This window comes from Nuphar pumila, chromosome 15, assembly GCF_984573655.1.
Source record: "Nuphar pumila chromosome 15, dmNupPumi1.hap1.1, whole genome shotgun sequence".
Taxonomy (NCBI): Eukaryota; Viridiplantae; Streptophyta; class Magnoliopsida; order Nymphaeales; family Nymphaeaceae; genus Nuphar; species Nuphar pumila.
The window spans coordinates 13,853,309-13,872,840 of NC_143263.1; the positions used below are offsets into that span (position 1 = coordinate 13,853,309).

General features: G+C 35.6%; 1 protein-coding gene across 4 annotated transcripts in view; it reads left to right on the forward strand.

The window, feature by feature from the left end:
* Positions 1–16,822, forward strand: part of LOC149814572 (uncharacterized) — a 50,043-nt gene extending 33,221 nt beyond the window's left edge. For 2 of the 4 annotated variants that reach the window (XM_089988303.1, XM_089988306.1), the window contains 3 exons: positions 2,906–3,231; positions 3,588–3,671; positions 16,508–16,822. In XM_089988303.1, the coding sequence (XP_089844429.1) occupies positions 2,906–3,231; positions 3,588–3,671; positions 16,508–16,572 (475 nt within the window). In that variant the 3' untranslated portion in view covers positions 16,573–16,822. The remainder of the gene's footprint in view (positions 1–2,905; positions 3,232–3,587; positions 3,672–16,507) is intronic. The other 2 variants (XM_089988304.1, XM_089988305.1) reach the window with 2 other exon arrangements.
* Positions 16,823–19,532: the final 2,710 nt, after the last annotated feature.

The window sequence follows — 19,532 nt, forward strand, 5'->3', positions numbered from 1 at the left end:
GTTGGAGCTTGTGCCAATTAGATGTGAAAAATGCATTTCTCTATGGAGATCTATTTGAGACCGTTTACATGCAACAACCTCTAGGATTCGAGGTTGAGGGGGAGTGTCAGAAGGTGTGTAGATTGAGGAAGGCGATTTATGGTTTGAAACAAAGTCCTCGTGCATGGTTTCAGAAGTTGTTTGAAGTTATGTCACGCTTTGACTTTAATAGGTCAGCGGCAGATCATACACTCTTTATCAAGAAAACTAATTCAGGAGACAATGTGAAAGATATTGAAGCCACAAAGGCTCATCTTCAAAAACACTTTGTTACAAAAGACCTTGGTTCACTTAGATATTTCCTAGGTATAGAAGTTGCCAGGAGCCGTGAAGGGATGGTTTTGTCTCAACGGAAGTATGTTCTTGACTTATTAAAGGAAACGGGAATGTAAGGAGCTAAACCAGCAAATATTCCCATGGACCAGAAAGTTCAGTTGTTTGAAGAAGGGTCAAAACCGGTTGATAGCAAAAGCTATCGCTCTCTAGTAGGGAAGCTACTATATGTAACTGTGACCAGGCCGGATATTGCTTTAGCAGTAAGCAAAGTTAGTCAGTTTATGGACAAACCAACTGAGGTACACTGGAATGCAACTATAATGATTCTCAGATACCTAAAATCTTCTCCTGGAAAGAGATTATTGTTCAAGAAAAGTGAAACTCTGGAGACAGTGGCCTATTCTGATGCTGACTATTCAGGATCTGTAGTGGATAGAAAATCTACCACAGGATTTTGTGTGTTTTTGGGAGACAACTTGATTTCTTGGAGAAGTAAGAAACAAAATGTGGTTTTTAGGTCGAGTGTAGAATCAGAATATCGGGCTATGGCCCAAACAACTGCTGAATTGATGTGGGTTCGTACTGTTCTTCATGATCTTCAGGTGAAGGTTTCCTCTCCTATGACCATGATGTGTGATAACAAGGCTGCCACATATATAACGAACAATCCTTTCTTTCATGAGAGAACAAAGCACATTGAAGTTGATTGCCACTATGTAAGAGATATGGTGCAAGCTGGTCATATCACTACCAAATATCTGAAGTCAGAAGATCAAGTTGCAGATATGTTTACAAAGCCTCTTGCTAGACCAAATTTCTCAAAATGTTGCGACAAGCTGAGCATGATTGATATCTATGCTCCAGCTTGAGGGGGAGTGTTGAGATTAAGATGTTTTTAGTTAAAAGTTTTCTAAACTAGAGGTCATTTGAATTTTAATCTTTAATGAGGGACTTAGGTGTAATTTTGCTCTTTTGACTATCTCTATTTAATATAGAGATTAGCCCTAATCCAAGTAACGAGTTCTATTTTTCATACAGCCGTCTCTCTCTCTCTCTCTCTCTCTGTGTGCCTCGGTTTCTGCATTTGCTTTCAGGTCGTCAACAAAACCCAATGTGGAAAGTACAGTTTTCAGAATTTTAGTTGACTCAAATGATGAATTAAACCCAAGGAAGTGCATGCATTATACAAATTAAATGTTATGGTGGTTTTCATTAATATCCTTTTGGTTAGTTGCATACAAAAAAAAACACTAGGGCTCTAAAAAATGGTTCATCATTCTCAATGATAGGAAATAAAACATGAGTGCATGTGTAAATCTCAAAACCCACTAGAAGTGAACATGGATATAAGATTGGTGTTTTCTTTGAGAAACCAAAAAAAAAGGAAAAGGAAAGCTATTTATATAACATGGTAGTGTTTCCATTGGGCAGAACACTTCTCATGGAGAGTACAAGGACCAGACTATTGATAATCACCACCCTGAGAGGAGGCTGAAACACTGAACGCTCTCTTGCTTGAGACATTAAATAATATTGGAACTGTTTTTATAGATAAACATGGGTGGAGAACGCAAATCATGTCTTTCATGCACCACCAAATGTGGCATGATCCCAGGCATCAAATACACCACCGCTACTGTTTGGTCCTGTTACTGTTCATCCAGATAACAAAAAAATATAACTATGCACAAATATGTTGAGAAACAAAACCTTGATGAATAAATAGGTGAAATCTACCTAAATGAGTCAACCTATAAAGGGGAAGGCACCTTAGGCAAGGGTATAAAAAGCAGTCAAAGAAAATTGAAGAACATAAGCGGTAAGAGAAGCAGAGACAAGGAAAGTGTTGGTGATAACCAATACATTGTTAAGTGGTGTTGGGAGCAGAAGTCACATCAAACACTCATAGCATGTGTAGTGTTGGCTTGCTTCGCATTTGTAGGTTAGCATAGCAGTTGTAGGCTTGCCCTAAAGAAGTGTCTCAAGCAAGAGAATAAGAGAAAAAGGCCTGTGGCCCATGGCCCCATGGTCATTTGTAAGATGTTGACAGAAAAATGAAACTCTAAATGAAATTATCTTGGATAGGTTGAAGAGAAAATCAGTCTCTTTCAGTTTATAAGACTATTCTTTTGTGTTTTAATTGTCACCCTGAGATCGTCCAAGGAATGATTCCCCTCAAAGAGACCAAATAGATCGCCATGTCATGAACTGATAGATCCAAAAATGCAACCTGACTGTTTAGCTAAGCCCTAGAATAAATCAATAGTAATATGATGTCATCTGAAAAAATGAATCAGAATCTGTGCTTTTATAATTGCATCTGCAGATTTCAGGGTGAGGTTGTCTTCCCACCCCGTATAGAACTGTTGCGTAGGGAGTAATTCCTTCATGGAAACTTCTCAGCCCCAACCCATTGGGGGTAAAATTTGTTGATTCAACGTTTCATACAATGTTGATTGGAGTTTTTGTTGTTTGGGAGAGAAGGGTTTGTGCGTCCATGGGTGTGCATGCTTGCTTGTGTTTGTGAATATGGGTCACCTTTTCCACCTCTCTTTCTCTCTCATATTGGAACTCGTTTTGGATTTGTGAGTAATGTGATGGACAGTGCTTCTGCTGAGGTGCCACCTGTGATTCCTTCATGTAGTGCTATGTCATCCATGTCAGAGATGGCCATGAGTCCTGCTTCTGTTGCTTCCAGTGGTCATTTTCCCTTCACTTCAACAGAGTTATCGGGGATGGGTGTAGATACTTCAGCACTTGACTCAGCATTTTCATCAGATGTGGCCACTAGTGCTGGTTTGCAGCTTGGTGCTGACAGTGGGGTGGGTTCCATAAGGGATTCCATCAGATCTCTGGAACCGATGCCGTGGAACTTCAGCTTCTCAGATCTAACTGCAGACTTGACAAACTTGGGAGGTAATGTTTAAGCTCTCTTTCATCAAGTGAAGGTCATTTCTGAAGGAAACCAAGTAAAAATTAAATGCCTTCAATTTTCATTTGGAGAATTTCTTTCTGGACCAAGGAGGTTTCATTTTCTCTTGAACATGTCATGTGGCTTAGATGTTTAAAAGATAATTGGTACATTGTAATTTTTTCCTCTAGTATTGGCATTTTCACAAATTTTGTATTAGCATTTTCTTTGTTCTTTTTTTTTTAATTTACAGGACTTTGGAATTTGTTCTTTTTAAATTAAAAAACAAGTTAGAGATAATTGGACTACGATTTGCTGATGTGAATCTTCTAATGGGTAGACTGCCTAAATATTTTTGCAGATCTAGGTGCATTAGGAAATTACAATGGGTCACCATTTCTGCCATCTGGATCTGACATTCTAATTGATTCTCCTGAACATGACGGTAAGATGAAATTTGCTGAAAAGTTTTTTCGCTTGTGTCCATTCATTTTGGGTAACAAGCTTTAAAATTTTTAATCAAATTCTATCAAAGTTTTGAAAAGAATTTGCCAGTCTAATATGAAAGCAGCAGACCGAGTTTTAGTGGTGCATAAAGTAGCAATATCATATCTGGTGTTTATTATTATCAAATTGCTTGAATTTATGATTTGAGTGTCATTAAAGTACTGAAGGAGTGCTAAATATAGAACCCCATTAATTTTAAAAATATGTGGCTTTCCTGCACCGGGCGCACCCCCCCCCTTCCCCCCCAATCTCAGAAAAAAAACATTGATTCACATATTGGGTAATGTTTATAATGGCACCTTAGGGTGGTTCAATTTTTTTTTGTAACTTCAATTTTGAGTTTGTCCATGAAGGCATTTATTTCCAATAGTACAAATCATCAAGGTTGTAAAAAAGCGTATTGGTGCCCGTTGTTAAAATTATGTAATCTCATATGCATATCTCATATGTAATCTCATAGGCATGTACTTTTTTTCTTTTCTTAGTTAGTTTTTAGTTAGCCTTAGTTAGAACTTAACTAGAAATTAGGTTAGATTTCATTTTTGGACATCCATAGCCTCTATCTTTTTGACTAGTCAAAAAGCACTCCTCAAGAGAGTTGTTGGACTCCCAATGACTCCCTTAAAGACTTCTCTACTTCCTCTATAAATATGGGGTCCTATTCCCCTTTGTATTTATTCTTTTAGTTGGGATTTCTCCCACTTTAATGAAGTTTTTCCTCTCCTTTTTTTCGTGTATACCTTTTTTGGGTATTTTGTGTGGTTTTGTGTTTGAGCCCTCTTTGAGAAGCCTTTCGGTCCTTGTAATCTCCTTGTGAGTATTTGTTGAGAAATACTTTTATTGTGGGTTATTCTTTCTTTCATGGTATCAGAGCGAGGTTGAAGCAATCGATACAAATTCTTTTTGTGCATTGGGAAACATGCCATTCAAGTTTTCTTCAAGAGAGTGAAGCCTCTTTGAAGGAGTGGTCGTGTGTAACCTTGAAAGCTTGGAGGGCTACTTATTCTTGCTCTTTGTGGTAGAGTATTCTCCTCTTTTACTCATTTATTTTTTCCTTCTCAAGTTTGTAAAATGGAAGACATTGATAATGTCATCATTAAGCCCATAAAACTCAATGATTCAAATTATGTAACATGGGCTTCTATCATGAAGCACCTTATTTGGAGAAAAGGTCTATGGGGATTAGTGGATGGAACCGATGAGGAACCTAAACTAATTCTCACCAAAGGAGGAAGAGAAGTACCTCTTTCGGAGGTAGAAAAAGCCAAAGCCATCTCCACATATGAGAAAAAATGGAAAGAATGGAGAATAGGTCACACCAAAAATCATGTCTTGGCTTATATCTAGTGTTGATATAAAGAAGTGTTCAAGTCTTGCAAAATTTGAACACGCCAATGATGCGTGGGATTATCTCAAGAGAATGTACTCTCTTAAAGATATTGCTCACATATGTAATCTTCAAGAAAAGGTCCGCAATATGGTTTAAGGGGATAAAAATATTAGAGAATACTACAATAGCTTATTCGAGCTATGGGAAGAATTAACTCTCCTTGAACCAAAGTGGCATTGTCCACAAGACATTGAGCTTTGCCAAAATCAAGTAAATGCAGAGCATTTCTTTCAATTTATTAATGGGATGAGATCAGAATTTGAATCAACCAAATCCGCACTTCTACATCGGCGGGGAAAAGTCCCCTTCATTGAAGACACAATTGAAGAACTAAGTATGAAAGAGAATAGACTCAAGAAAAGAGTCTCCAAAAGTGACGACGATACAATTTTAGCCATATCTAGACCAGAAAATCATATTCGCTCATACAGACCTCCACATGTTGGGAGGACAAATGATGAAAGACAAGGAAGCAACTTTGAAAAAAAAAAGTCATTTGCTATTATTGTCGTGAACCGAGACATGTCAAGACTTACTATCCAAAACTAAAAAGGCCTTATGAAAAGAAGGTAGCTTCAGTTGAATCTTCAAATGAATCAAATGAGACATCTATTGGAAACATGTCTCTAACTCAATTGATGGAGGCACTGCAACCACTTCTCAAAGGAGTTTCTTCCTTTGCCGGAGTCGTTGTTTCTTCCGTCGGCGTTTTCGATCCCGGTAAATCTCTCTGGCTTCTTGACTCAGGTGCTTCCTTTTATATGACACCAAACATAAAATTACTATCACAATGTTATAACTCAAGTGAATCAAGTGTTTTTACAGTGGATGAAATGTCTCTTGAGATAAAAGGAATAGGGAATTTTGAAAATATTTCTCAAAACTCAAAAGGTTTTTGTGTTCCAAAAATTAGATATATTCCTAAACTTAATTTAAATATTTTATCTGTTTCTCAATTAACTGACCATTGGTGTAATGTTTCATTCTCTTCTCGTGATTGTCGAGTACAGGTCAGGGAAGCTGATTGGGGAAGGCTATAAAGAATGAGGCTTGTACTATATGGATTTTTTGGAAATACCCAAGAATATACTATGCTGTAATGTTCAAAAATTAGGCTTGGATCTTTTGCACCAAAGGTTTGGTCATCTTTGTATGTCCAGATTTCAGTTTTTTCCAAACATGAAAAAATTTTGTAATTTTAAAACTTTTACGTGTGAAAAATGTATTCTTGGAAAAATGAAAAGACTACCTTTTCAGAAAAGAACCTTTGTTTCTACACGACCACTTGAGTTGATATATTCTGATGTTTGGGGTCTTGCACCGTTTATATCAAAAGGTGGTTTTCTGTATTATGTGATCTTTGTAGATGACTTTACACGACATACTTGGATTTATTTTCTTAAACATAAGTCCGAAGTGTTTTCGTTTTTTCAAATATTTCACAATATGGTCAAAAATCAATTTAAGAATGATATTTCAATATTTCGCACTGATTCAGGGGGATAATTCTTATCAAAAGAATTTAAAAAATATTTGAATTCATATGGGATTTCACATCAAAAATCTTGCCACTATACCCTCAACAGAATGAATTAGCTGAAAGAAAACACATGCACATTGTATAAACAACAAGGACATTACTCATTACACATCAAGTTCCCAAAGGTTTTTGGCCCGAAGCTATTTTAATTGTTGTATATCTTATTAATAGAATGCCCTCATCCTCGATAAAACAATATTTCTCCCACTGAAAAGCTTTATAAACAAATTCCAGATTATTCTAGATTAAGGGTATTTGGGTGCAAATGCTTTATATTTATAGATAAGAATGATAAATTCTCTCCACGTGTTATTCCCTGTGCTTTTTTAGGATATGCAAGTCATCAAAAATGTTACAGATGTTTCGATCCTAAAACCAACAAATTATACGTTTCAAGAAATGTATCCTTTTTAGAAAATGAAAGTTTTTTTGAAAGCAAAAACTCTACCAAAATAGATGAGTATTCCTTCTTATTAGACCTCGTTCCAAGGGAAATAAAGGAGAAGTTGATCAGGATGATCAAATTGATATGACCGATTCAGAACTAGTTAATAGCAATCAGGACTACATTCAATACTCTAGACGAGGAAACTTAGAAAGACCGTGTGCCCTTGAAAATACACAAAGGAACAAGAACCTGTGTCTTCTACTAGGAAATCCACTAGGATCTCGAAAATCCCTGAAAAGTTTGTGTCATACGAGTCTTTTTTCACCAAAATATCAAGTCTTTATTGCCTTAATTCACTCTTACGAAGAACCTTCTAGTTATACTATAGCTAAAGATCAACCTGAATGGGTCAAATATATGGAAGTTGAATTAGAAGCCTTAGAAAAAGCAAACACTTGGACCATTCAAGATATTTCACCCAACAAAAAACCTATTGGTTGTCGCTGGGTGTACAAGGTTAAAACCAAGAGTGATGGCACTCTTGAGAGGTTCAAGGCTCGGTTGGTTGGTAAAGGTTATTCCCAAGAATATGTAATAGATTCGCGGGTGCGGCACCGGGTGCGGTCAACGCACCCAGGGTCATTTTCATCTATGTTTCAGACTTTAAAAATAAAAAATAAAAAAAATAAACCCGATTTAAAGGAGGATTAAGGCAAAAAAAAAAATTCCCTAACCTCTCCTCTCCCGTGCAGCTCAGCTCGAGCTCTCTCCTCCCGACGCCACCTCCTAGGCTCCTCCTCTCCCTCGTCGTAGGTACGTACTGTAAGAAAGTGAAAAATAAGCTACAACAAATGTCTCTCAACAAGTTCTCACAAATACACCATAAGAACCACAAAGGTTCACAAAGAGAACTTAAGAATACACACAACCCGAAATGGGTATAAAAATGAAAAATAAACAATTTTATTGATTTGAGATAAAAACCCAAAACAAGAGTAAGTCTTTACAAGGGGAATAGCCCCATATTTATAGAGAGGTAGAGAGAAGCCTTAAGAGAGCTGTTGGACTCTCCAACGGCTCTAATAGAGCTGTTGGGGAGTCCAACAGCTCTTTTTGGATTTACCTTTTTGACTTGGTCAAAAAGGTAAAGGCCAAATCAGTCCAATGATGGACTGGTTTGGCTAATTCTAGTTGTATTTTAACTAGAATTAATTAAACGAAAAATCCTAACTAGAAAGGAGATAAAACATTACATGTCTATGAGATTACATATGAGATATTATATGAGATTACATATTTTAACACTCCCCCTCAAACTTACGGTTGGATAACCGAAAGTTTGCCTAAGAGAAAGTGAAACCTAGGAGCAGCGAGAGGCTTGGTGAAGAAATCAGCCAGTTGATATTCTGAAGCAAAATAGGGAAGATTGATGGTGCCACTCAAAAATTCCTCTCGAACATAATGGCAATCCATTTCTATATGCTTGGTGCGTTCATGAAATGTCCGATTGCTTGCAATATAGATAGAGCTCTTGTTGTCACAACACAGATTTGATGCTTTTGGACTTTCAACTCCCATATCGGAAAGTAGACGTCGAAGCCAGACTAATTCCATAGTAGTTGTAGCCATTGCTCTATATTCAGCTTCAGTTGATGAGAGAGGGACCTTTTGTTGCTTCTTACATCGCCAAGACACCAAGGATTCTCCCAAAAAGACACAAAAAACTGTAGTTGAGTGGCGGTCATTTGGATCACCACCCCAATCTGCATCAGTATAAGCAAGCAATTCTAAGTTAGAGGAAGCGGATAAAAATAATCCTCGAGAAATAGAATTTTTGATATATCTAATAATACGCAAAACTGCTCCCATATGAACAGAAGTTGGAGCATGTTGAAATTGACTGGTTGTATGGACCGCATGTGTAATGTCAGGTCTTGTGATAGATAGATACGATAGAGCCCCAACAAGTTGCCTATACGGAGTCGGATTCTCGAGCGGCTCTCCATCATCAATATTCATTTTGACATTCACAATCTCAGGAGTATCAACATGTCTTTCATCTTATATACCTGACCGGGCAACAATATCTAATGCAAACTTAGATTGAGTTAGCAAATAACCTCTAGGTGAGTAGGCAACTTCTATACCAAGAAAATATTTCAAAAAACCCAAATCACTCATTTCAAAATGTGTTTTGAGAAATTTTTTAATATCATAAACTCCTTGTTTATCACTTCCAGTGATGATCATGTCGTCAACATAGAGTAGAAGGATGATAATACCTGCATCAGAATTCTTAACAAACAAAGTTGTGTCAGTAAGACAAAATCGAAAACCAAAATCAAGCATAATCTTACTAAACTTATCATACCAAGCTTTTGGAGCTTGCTTGAGACCATATAAAGCCTTGTTTAGGCGAAGTGTTTTCCCTTTAGGTATATTCATTCCTGGTGGTGGGTCCATGTATATTTCTTCAACTAAAGTTCCATTTAGAAAAACATTTTTAACATCCATTTGAAAGATATGTCATCCCTTTATTGATCCAAGAGCTATTAGGATTCTAACAGTGGTCATTCTAGCTACTGGGGCAAAGGTGTTTTCATAGTCTATTCCATATTCTTGGGAATAGCCTTTTGCCACCAACCGGGTCTTGAATCTTTCAAGAGTGCCATCACTCTTGGTTTTCACCATGTTCACCCAGCGACAACCAATAGGTTTCTTGTTGTTTGGAGGATGGTCTTGAATGGTCCAAGTATTTGCTTTTTCTAAGGCTTCTAATTCGACTTTCATAGCCTTGACCCATTCTGGTTGATCCTTGGCTATATCATAACTGGGAGGTTCTTCATATGAATGAATTAGAGCAATAAAGGCTTGATGTTTTGGTGAAAAAGACTGATATGACACAAACTTTGCAGGAACCCTTGAGATCCTAGTGGATTTTCTAGATGAATAGGCAGATTCATGTTCCCTTGTGTATTTATCCAGGGCACACTGTCTTTCTAAATTTCCTCGTCTAGAGTATTGAATACAATCTTGACTATTTCTATGAGGATCAGAATCAATCACATCTATTTGATCATTTAGATCAATTTCTCTTTCACTATCCTTTGGAACTAGATCCAACAAGAAGGAATACTCATCTATTTCAGTAGAATTTTTGTTTTCAAAAAAACTTTCATTTTCTAGAAAGGATACATTCCTTGAAACGTATAACTTGTTGTTTTTAGGGTCAAAACATCTGTATCCTTTTTTATTATTTGCATATCCTAAAAAAGTACAGGGTATAGCACGGGGAGAGAATTTATCATTCTTATCTGTAAAAACAAAGCACTTGCACCCAAACACCCTCAGTCTAGAATAATCAGGTTTTTGTTTATAAAGCTTTTCAGTAGGAGAAATATTCTTTATTGAGGATGAGGGCAGGCATCCTATTAATAAGATACACAACAATTAAAATAGCTTCGGCCCAAAAAACTTTAGGAACTTGATGTGTGATAAGTAGTGTTCTAGTTGTTTCTATAATGTGTCTGTGTTTTCTCTCAGCTAACCCATTTTGTTGAGGGGTATAGGGACAAGATTTTTGGTGTGAAATTCCATGTGAGTTCAAATATTCTTTAAATTCAGTTGATAAAAATTCTCTCCCTGAATCAGTGCGAAATATTGAAATATCATTCTTAAATTGATTTTTGACCATATTATGAAATATTTGAAAAAAAGAGAACACTTCAAATTTGTGTTTGAGAAAGTAAATCCAGGTATATCGTGTAAAGTCATCCACGAAAATTACATAGTATAAAAACCCACCTTTTGACGTAACTGGTGCAGGACCCCAAACATCTGAGTGAATTAATTCAAGTGGTCGAGTGGAGACAAAAGTTCTTTCTTGAAATGCTAGTCGTTTCATTTTTCCAAGAATACATTTTTCACAAGTGAAAGTTTCAAAATTACAAATTTTTTCCATGTTTGGAAAGTAATGAAGCTTGGATATACAAGGGTGACCAAATCTTTGGTGTAAAAGATCCAAGCCTACTTTTTGAACATTGCAGCATAATGTTTTCTTGGGTAATTCCAAAAAATCCATGTAATATAAGCCTCCTTCTCTATGGCCTTCCCCAATCAGCTTCCCTGACTGGTGATCCCGTACTTGACAATCATGAGAAGAGAAGGAAACATTACACCCATGATCAGTTAATTGAGAAACAGATAAGAGATTTAGATTAAGTTTGGGGATATATCTAATCTTTGGAACACAATCCTTTTGAGTTTTGAAAGTTATTTTCGAAATTTCCTATTCCTTTTATCTCAAGGGATGTTCCATTCGCATTAAAAACACTCGATCCACTTGAGTCATAACAATGCGACAGTAATTTCAAATTTGGTGTCATTTGGTAATTTTAAATTTCGTTTTAAGTACTTGATCATGTAGAGACCGAAGTATTTTTTTATACTCTGATTTGAAATGAAATTAAAACTCTTCATATTTCAGTTTTATATTGTACGTGGTTTCAAATGTGTATATCCCGTACATTTTGATTTGATCGTTATCTTTAGTATTACCGCGCTCAAAGTCTTAACCGTTTTTAAAAATCGTTCCTGCATTATAAGATTTGATTTACTTATACTCATAAAAAAAATTGGTCTCGAAATTTCAATATTTGAACTACAATTAAGGTTAAAAAATTTGGGGCGTTACAGTCATTGGTATTTGAAGTCCAAATTATCTATGGTCCTTAACCATGCACAGTTTGAGGAGGTATGTTAAGATTATTCTAGATTCGGGTCCAGATCCAAACCCGACTAAGATTGTACTATCATTGTATTTATCCTATTGTAAAGGGGCAATATTGTAAACCACCTCACACTAATATAAAAGAAAAAAACACCACCTTAGATTGGTGAAGACGTCTGTTCAGTTTTCCAGATTCTCTCTCTTCCTCTTTTCTTTTTTGTTTGTTTATTTGTGCATGACACAATTTCCAGCGGCATATTTCACAACTAGGAGGTGCCTCCGTATACATTTTTTCAATTAATTTTTCATTTAAAAAGACATTTCTTAATGGAAACAACAACAATAAGTGTTCTAACTGTGGTTATCCTAGCAACTAAGGTGAATGTTTCTTCATAGTCTATGCCATATTCTTGGAGTATCCTTTAGCCACTAACTTAGTTTTGTACCTCAAAGGGTCCCATCACTTTTAGTCTTTACTTTATACACTTATCTGCATCTTATGGGTTTCTTTCAAAACGAAAGATCTTGGATTTTTCATGTTTTTGCTTTTTCTAAGGCTTCTACATTTATTCTAATACCCAATCATGATGTTCTTGAACTTGAGAATATGATGTGAGCTCTAAGTAAGAATGGATAAGGGAAAAACAAGCTTTATACTTAGATGAGGAATCGAATGACACAATTTTTTTTGAGGTTTGGGTTGTTAAATTATTATGTCTCTTTTAACTGTAAACTAAAATACCCATCAGGGGTATTTCAGTCCTTTTACTCAATAGGTGTCAGTCACCTTAATGGACACATTTTTACTTTTTCTTTTTTTATTTACTTTTTCTTTTTACACTTTTTCTTTTTGACTGTTGTGAAAATGACAGCTCCATATAGTTGTTGGAGCTGCCCCAACAATCACAAATGTGACCGTTGGGTGCAGCTCCAACTGCACCCTGTGGCTTCTTTTTGCATTATAAATAGGCCTTAGTGGCCCTTGTAAACATATCCTTTTTTGTGAGAGCATATGCAATAACAATGCTTTTGTAAAGCCCCTCTTGGGAACTTATGAATTGAAGTTCATTTTGTTTCATGCTTTTGTGCATGTGTATCCGTGCCTTCGTGCACTTGTGAGTGTTCTCCTTTGTGCCTTTGTGCCTTTGTGCACTCTTTGTATTTCTTGTATTGTGGTGTTACACAAAATCTCTTTTTGTAGAGATTTTCACATGGGTATCCTAGATGATTTTCTAGATTGTATATTATTCTCACTTTCATTCTTTGAATATTTTTCAAGTGTGCATGGTCTTTGATTCAAAATCTTCAACATTACAAAATTTTTTCAAACATGGAAAATATGGGATCTTGGATACACTTGGATGTACTAATCTTTTGTGCCACAAATCTAAATCTAATTTTTTAACATTATTACAAAAAGTATTCATTGAAATTTAAAAAAAATCCATGTAATAGTGGCCTCATTCTTTATGGCCTTCCCCAATAAGCTTCTCTTGCACCTAACAACCATTTGATGAAAAGGAGATATTGTGCCCATGGTCCAAGATTTGAGAAACATATAAGATTCAAATTTAATTTTGGAAAATATTTAATTTTGGGAATAGAAAAAAATTGAATTTTCAAGATTCTTTTCAAAATTTCATATTCCTTTAATTTTAAGAGATGTGCCATCGACGGTAAAAACATTAGACATGCTTGATTTAGTATTACATTCGGATAGGATATCAAGATTTTGGGTCATATAGAAGGAAGCACCGGAGTTAAGAAGCCAAAGAGACATACTAGGATCGAAATAAGACGAGACCATGGCTTTGGTTGAAGAAGATGTTCCTCTAAGTAGAGGTTGAAGCGCCTCCACCAATTGAGATAAGGACATGCTTCCGATTGATGTATCTTGAGGATTGCTCACGACTTTGGTCTCTTAAGGCTTTCAACTTAGGACACAAGGGTTTGATGTATCTCGGTTCATTACATTGATAAATTATCTTCCTTTCGTTCTCGTATTCATTTGGTTTGTCTCCCAAGATTAGGTGGCTTGTACGTCCGAGTATAGGATCCCTTCCAAGACTGATTCTCCATCATTTTTAGGTGCTTGCTTCTTTAGTCTAGTTTCTTCTATGCTTAGTTCTTTGATAGTATCAATAATTTGGGGAATCTTCCCTCTATGGAAGAGAGCTGACTTGGTGGCTTCAAATTCGGGTCGCAATCCATTTATGAATTGATAACAGTGTTCTGCATTATTTTGCTTTTGATGAAACTCAATATCCAAAGGGCAATGCTACTTTGGTTCAAGCAAAGTTCTTCTCAAAATTCAGATAAAGTATTATAATATTCTCTAATACTCATATTTCATTGTTTCATAGTCTTGATGCTATCTTGCAAATTATACACATGTGCAATATCTTTAAGAGAGTACATATTCTTGATATAGTTTCAAGCATCATTGGTGTGTTCAAATTTTGCTAAGCTAATTGGCACGTTCAAATTTCGTTAAGCTAAAACACTTTTTAATGTCTATGCTATTGATAAGCCATGACATTATTTTTTATTGTCTCATTCTCTATTCTTTTCATTTCTTTTTGTATTCAGTCACAACCTTGGTTTTCTCTTCTCCTTAAAGCTTTACGTTCCCATTTTCAAATTTGGTGAAGACAAGTTTGGGCTCTGCCTCGAAACCATCCACCAATCCCTGCAAGCTTTTTTCTCAAATGTGGTGTTTCATGATAAATGACCACATTACTTAATTTGTGTCATTAAGCTTGATGAGCACGATAATGACACTCTCCTTGTCCTCCATAGATGAAGACCAAGAGAGGAAGAGTTAAAGATAAAGAATGTAGAATGGAAAGGAGAGCACTTGAATCATGAACACTTGGGGAGAGAGTCACGAGCACACTAACCACGATCTCTCCACTTGATATGCTTTGAGTCTTCAAACTTTAAGGATCAAGAGCCCAATAGCTTTGATAGCATGTAACTAAGTGATCACTCTCAATGAAGATCCAAGAATACTAAACTCACGAGTCCAAGGAGAACAAAAGTTCACCAAAAGAGCCACTAAGGGCACGATAGAATCTCACAAGAGAGCACACACAAGTAAAAAATAATATTTTATTGTGGCTCAAATGCACAATAATGCATGAGAGGAAAGGAGGTGAGAGACCCCAATATATACAAGAGGAGTGGCTCCTACTAGCCGTTAGACTAGTCCTAACGGCTAGTTAGGACTAGTTACAAATAATAATAAATTAAAATTACAAAAGAAATAAATACAAAAAAAAAGAATATATATACATATATAGTATACATACGTATGTATACACACACACACACAAACACTTACAAATATACATCTTTACATAAGAAACAAAATTTGGAGTATGACCATTAAGGAGTTTATTTCCAACAGTACAATTCATCAAGATTATAAAAGGCATATTGGTGCCCGTATCAACCAGACCCAAAATAAGATATGTATTGTATTGTATTGTATCATATCATAAAAAAATATATTTTCCAACAGTACAATTCATCAAGAGTATAAAAAGCATATTGGTGCCCGTATCAGCCAGACCCAAAATAAGATATGTATTGTATTGTATTGTATCATATCATAAAAAAAAATATTTTCTAATAAAAAACCCAAATTTTCAAAAAATAGGAAAAATTCTAAAAATCATAATGCAAGAAACAAAATGATATTAGTGTCAAATAAAACCATAATATCACATATTAAGCAATTATGAACTACATAAAACATCGAACATCCAATGATCAAGATAATATGTTATGAATGGCATGTGTATCTCACAAGATACAAGGGTCTATTGTACGCACACTATCGTGGTGTATCATATGATGCACCTGATTCAAATATGACACACTCGAATTGGATTTCAGGTGTGCATTGTATCAGAAACCCTTTTAGATACGATATGTATTATAGCTATTATAGCACAGTGTACACTTACAACATTGCAAATCATTGTTCTTTCAAAATTTTGGCCATAACAGCAATCAACTTTTGATAATGTAGCTATCCTTGAGTGTCTGCATATAAACAATGATTTGGAAGATGCAATCCATCAGTCATGACTCATGAACTAAATCTAGTAGAGATCTTTGAATTCTATCTTATTAGCATTAGGATTTTCCTACTTGGATTGGAAGTACGTAGATGGTTGACATGGTGATAGTCCTATAGTTGCAGCACACATTTCATGAAATTCGCAAGCAAAGTAACTTTTCTTTGTGACTTGTTATCTTCTTTGTAATTAAGATGCACCAACTTTATATTTTCTGTAATTTCTGCTCTCTTGGGTCTAGAAAAGCTTTTTTGAATACAACAGTTTTAATATCTGAAACTAGGCTTCCTAATGAATGTTCAGAAGTTCTCTATTGGTTTCAGTTTCTAGTGGTCCCAATTCCAGCCTGATTCGATTGATGATGTAAACAAGGTTGTCCACCTACTCATGCTCGCTTGTTAAGACTAAGTCTCAATACCAGCCTGATTCCATTGATGATGGAAACAAGGTTGACCGCCGACTCACTTGTTAGGACTAAGTCTGACAAAAGCGTTAGGCTTCAGTGGCACTTCGGTGGGCTTTTACCTGATTCCTGATTGATGTTAATGTTCTACCTTTATATTTATAGTGTTTTTTTCTTTTAACAGTGCTCTCAAGTGTGTGCGTCATTTTATTGATGATTCTAAGATTTGTTTCTTTCAGTTGAAGAATTCTTTGTCGACTCAGTCACTGGAGCATGCTCTGAATCTGATGAAGAGAAATCTTGAATTAGTGAGGATTTCGCCCTTTCAATCTTTTCTTTTCAATTATTCAAATAGTGGGAAAAAGGCACGTATCTTCTGAAACTGTCACATTTCTTGTGCCTTATTATTATATAGCAGCTGACCAAAGTAACATAGGTGGCAACATTTACATGTTTACCAGCTAGGGGAAACGCACAGAGAAAAACATATTATTATGCTACTGTAAATTTATGTTGCAGCGGGAGTTATAATTTATGTGCTTTTGTTACTAAAATGTTGTTTCAGCTAGTTCAAAACCTCAATATGGCCTTGTCTAGTTTGCGTGGGACCCTACCCAGGGTTTTCCCTGGCTTCAGTGAGGGTTCCACGTCATCCAGAAAAAAAAACCTTGCCTAGTTTGGATGGATCACTTGAGCCCATTTTAGCAGTTCAGCTGGATGGACCATTTACCTCGACTCTTGATTCACTGAAACTGTCACTGAGGCTCTATTTGGGAGCTTTGCATAGAGATGGAAACGCCATTTCTGTATGTTGATGTGGTTTTGCCAAAAATGTGGTTTTGAGGATGGAGTTGCCAGAAACATCCTCTTGTGAATGTTGTTGAAGGTGCTGGGTAGGGATGTAAATGGATCGGATGTAGCACATACCAAATCTAACTAATTGACTATGGCCTAATGGGATTCGGATTCAGAAGTCGGATGAGAAAAAACTAATACCGAATCCGAATCCAACAGCTATAAGCATACCTGAATCTGAACTGAAATCCACATAAAAATGCAGATTCCGTCATATCCTAATTCGAACCTAAACAACCATCATCTGAATTCGAATTCAATGGTATAACCATCATCCAATTTCAAATCTAACACCTGCTTATGTGCATTCAAAACAAAGACAGCCTAATCACAACCACGCACATTGCACATCTTCACTGAAAAAAAAAGTGCCCCATTTGTAAAAGAGTTCAAAAGGCCCATTCAGGCGCACCATGAGTTCTCAGCCATTCATTTTTTGCAATGGACATGAAAAGCTCGCAACAGAACACATCTTTTTTTGTCGTCCAAATTACCTCTCACTTGATCCTCACCCTCTCTTTCCCGTGATATCCTTTTATCTAGAAAACCAGGCACCGAAAATAAAAATAAAAAAGTGGATTTAAATCGGAATCTGAACTTGAATCAGATCTGATGAATAATGAATCCAAATCCGAAATACATGGGGCATTGGATTAGAAGGGAAAAAGCCATTTGCATTTTAGAATTGCAATCAAAATAGAGTTTGGCCTGAATCCTAATCAGATCCAACTTAAATACCCAACCAAATATGATCTGAATATGAAAGTAACTTGACAGATCCGAATATGATCCAAATGCACATTTCGATTTTACTTGAAGGATTGTGATATAGAAATAACATGTTAGACTTGCATCAGGTATCCAACCATATCTGATCCATTTGCAACCTTATTTCTCGTTGAATGATTTTGATTTTAGTTTTTATTATAACCAGGTCAGCCCATCCAAGGGATGGGTACTAATGAGAAAACTTAAATACATAACCAAACATAGAGTAATGGGTAGGTGCTAAAGGAAATATGCTAAATAATACGTGCTAAATGGGTTTTTCAGATTTTTTTTGTTTTATTTTTAAATTCTGACCGTACATATGTACTTGATTTCAGCTCTTGAAGTGTTCAATTCCGACACATGGGTGGGTTTTATAAGGTCCAAAATCTTTGTAAATTTTTGAAGCTCCAAATATCATTTTTTTTTTCATCGAAAATACATGATCTAGGTTTGGATTCCTCGTAAATCGATCATGTCCAACACATTTATGGGGTCAAAACTGCAAAAAATATACTAGAAAAAACCCATTTAGCATATTTCATTTAGCACCTACCCATTACTAACCAAACATAAATAAAAATTTAATAATGAAATGTAATGGCAAGAGGTAAAAAAATGAAAATAAAAAATAAAGGCCAAAATTTTATTTGAAAAACATTATCTCATTGAGTATGTCATACAAGTGGCACTCATCTTGAAATTTCATTACTTTTTTTTTATAAATTGCAAATGAGTAAATATTTGTTCTTTAAAAAAAACAAAAGAGATCTAGGTCAATCACCTTAAGCAATAAATGGGCCAATGTCAAATTAGATACTTAAATTCAGAGTTTGATTGTCAAGAATTTAAATGCTAATCTCAACAAACAAAAAATGAAATCAAGGAAAGAGAGTACCAATCAATAAATCATCCTATCTTCTGTATTAAGAATGAAATCATGAGGATTCGTTCAACATAACACCTCAACAAAAATATGCATTGCTTTTACTAAAATACCTAAGGTATCAACATTTGAATTTGGATGCAAATGGTGACTCATATCTAAATCATATCAAACTCAGATTAGACCAAGCAATTAAACCCATGACATAGAAAACGACAAAGAAATCAACCATCCACCCAACATTGCAAACTTACGAGAAAACCATATCTAAACTTGAATTTAATACAACAAAGAGGTACAAACCCAAAAATTCAAGTATCGATGGATCCAAACGGTAAATTGGAATTAAAAAAAAAATTTGTTCTCTGCACATAAATATAAAAAAATTTGTCAAATATGGATCATAGGTCAGATGAACTTATCTGTCATCACAAACATGGGGTTAAACAACCATCAACTCGATAGATCATATATCAATTAAAAGAACAAGAAGAAATCTGATTCGCTGACATCCCTAACTGTATCTTATTTAATTTGGATCTAAACTAAGATTCAAACTTGCTACTTAAGATTTAGATATTATCATATCCACCTGGTTGGCACCCCTGCCTGAAAAAGGATACTATGCTGATCCTAGACGTCTAACTAATGCATCTGGGCTAATTCTAGTCATTCGTTGGATGGTTTGGATTGGGTGTAGGGTGGATCTCATCACATTTTTAATACAAAAAATGGCCGTATTATATGAGTAATTT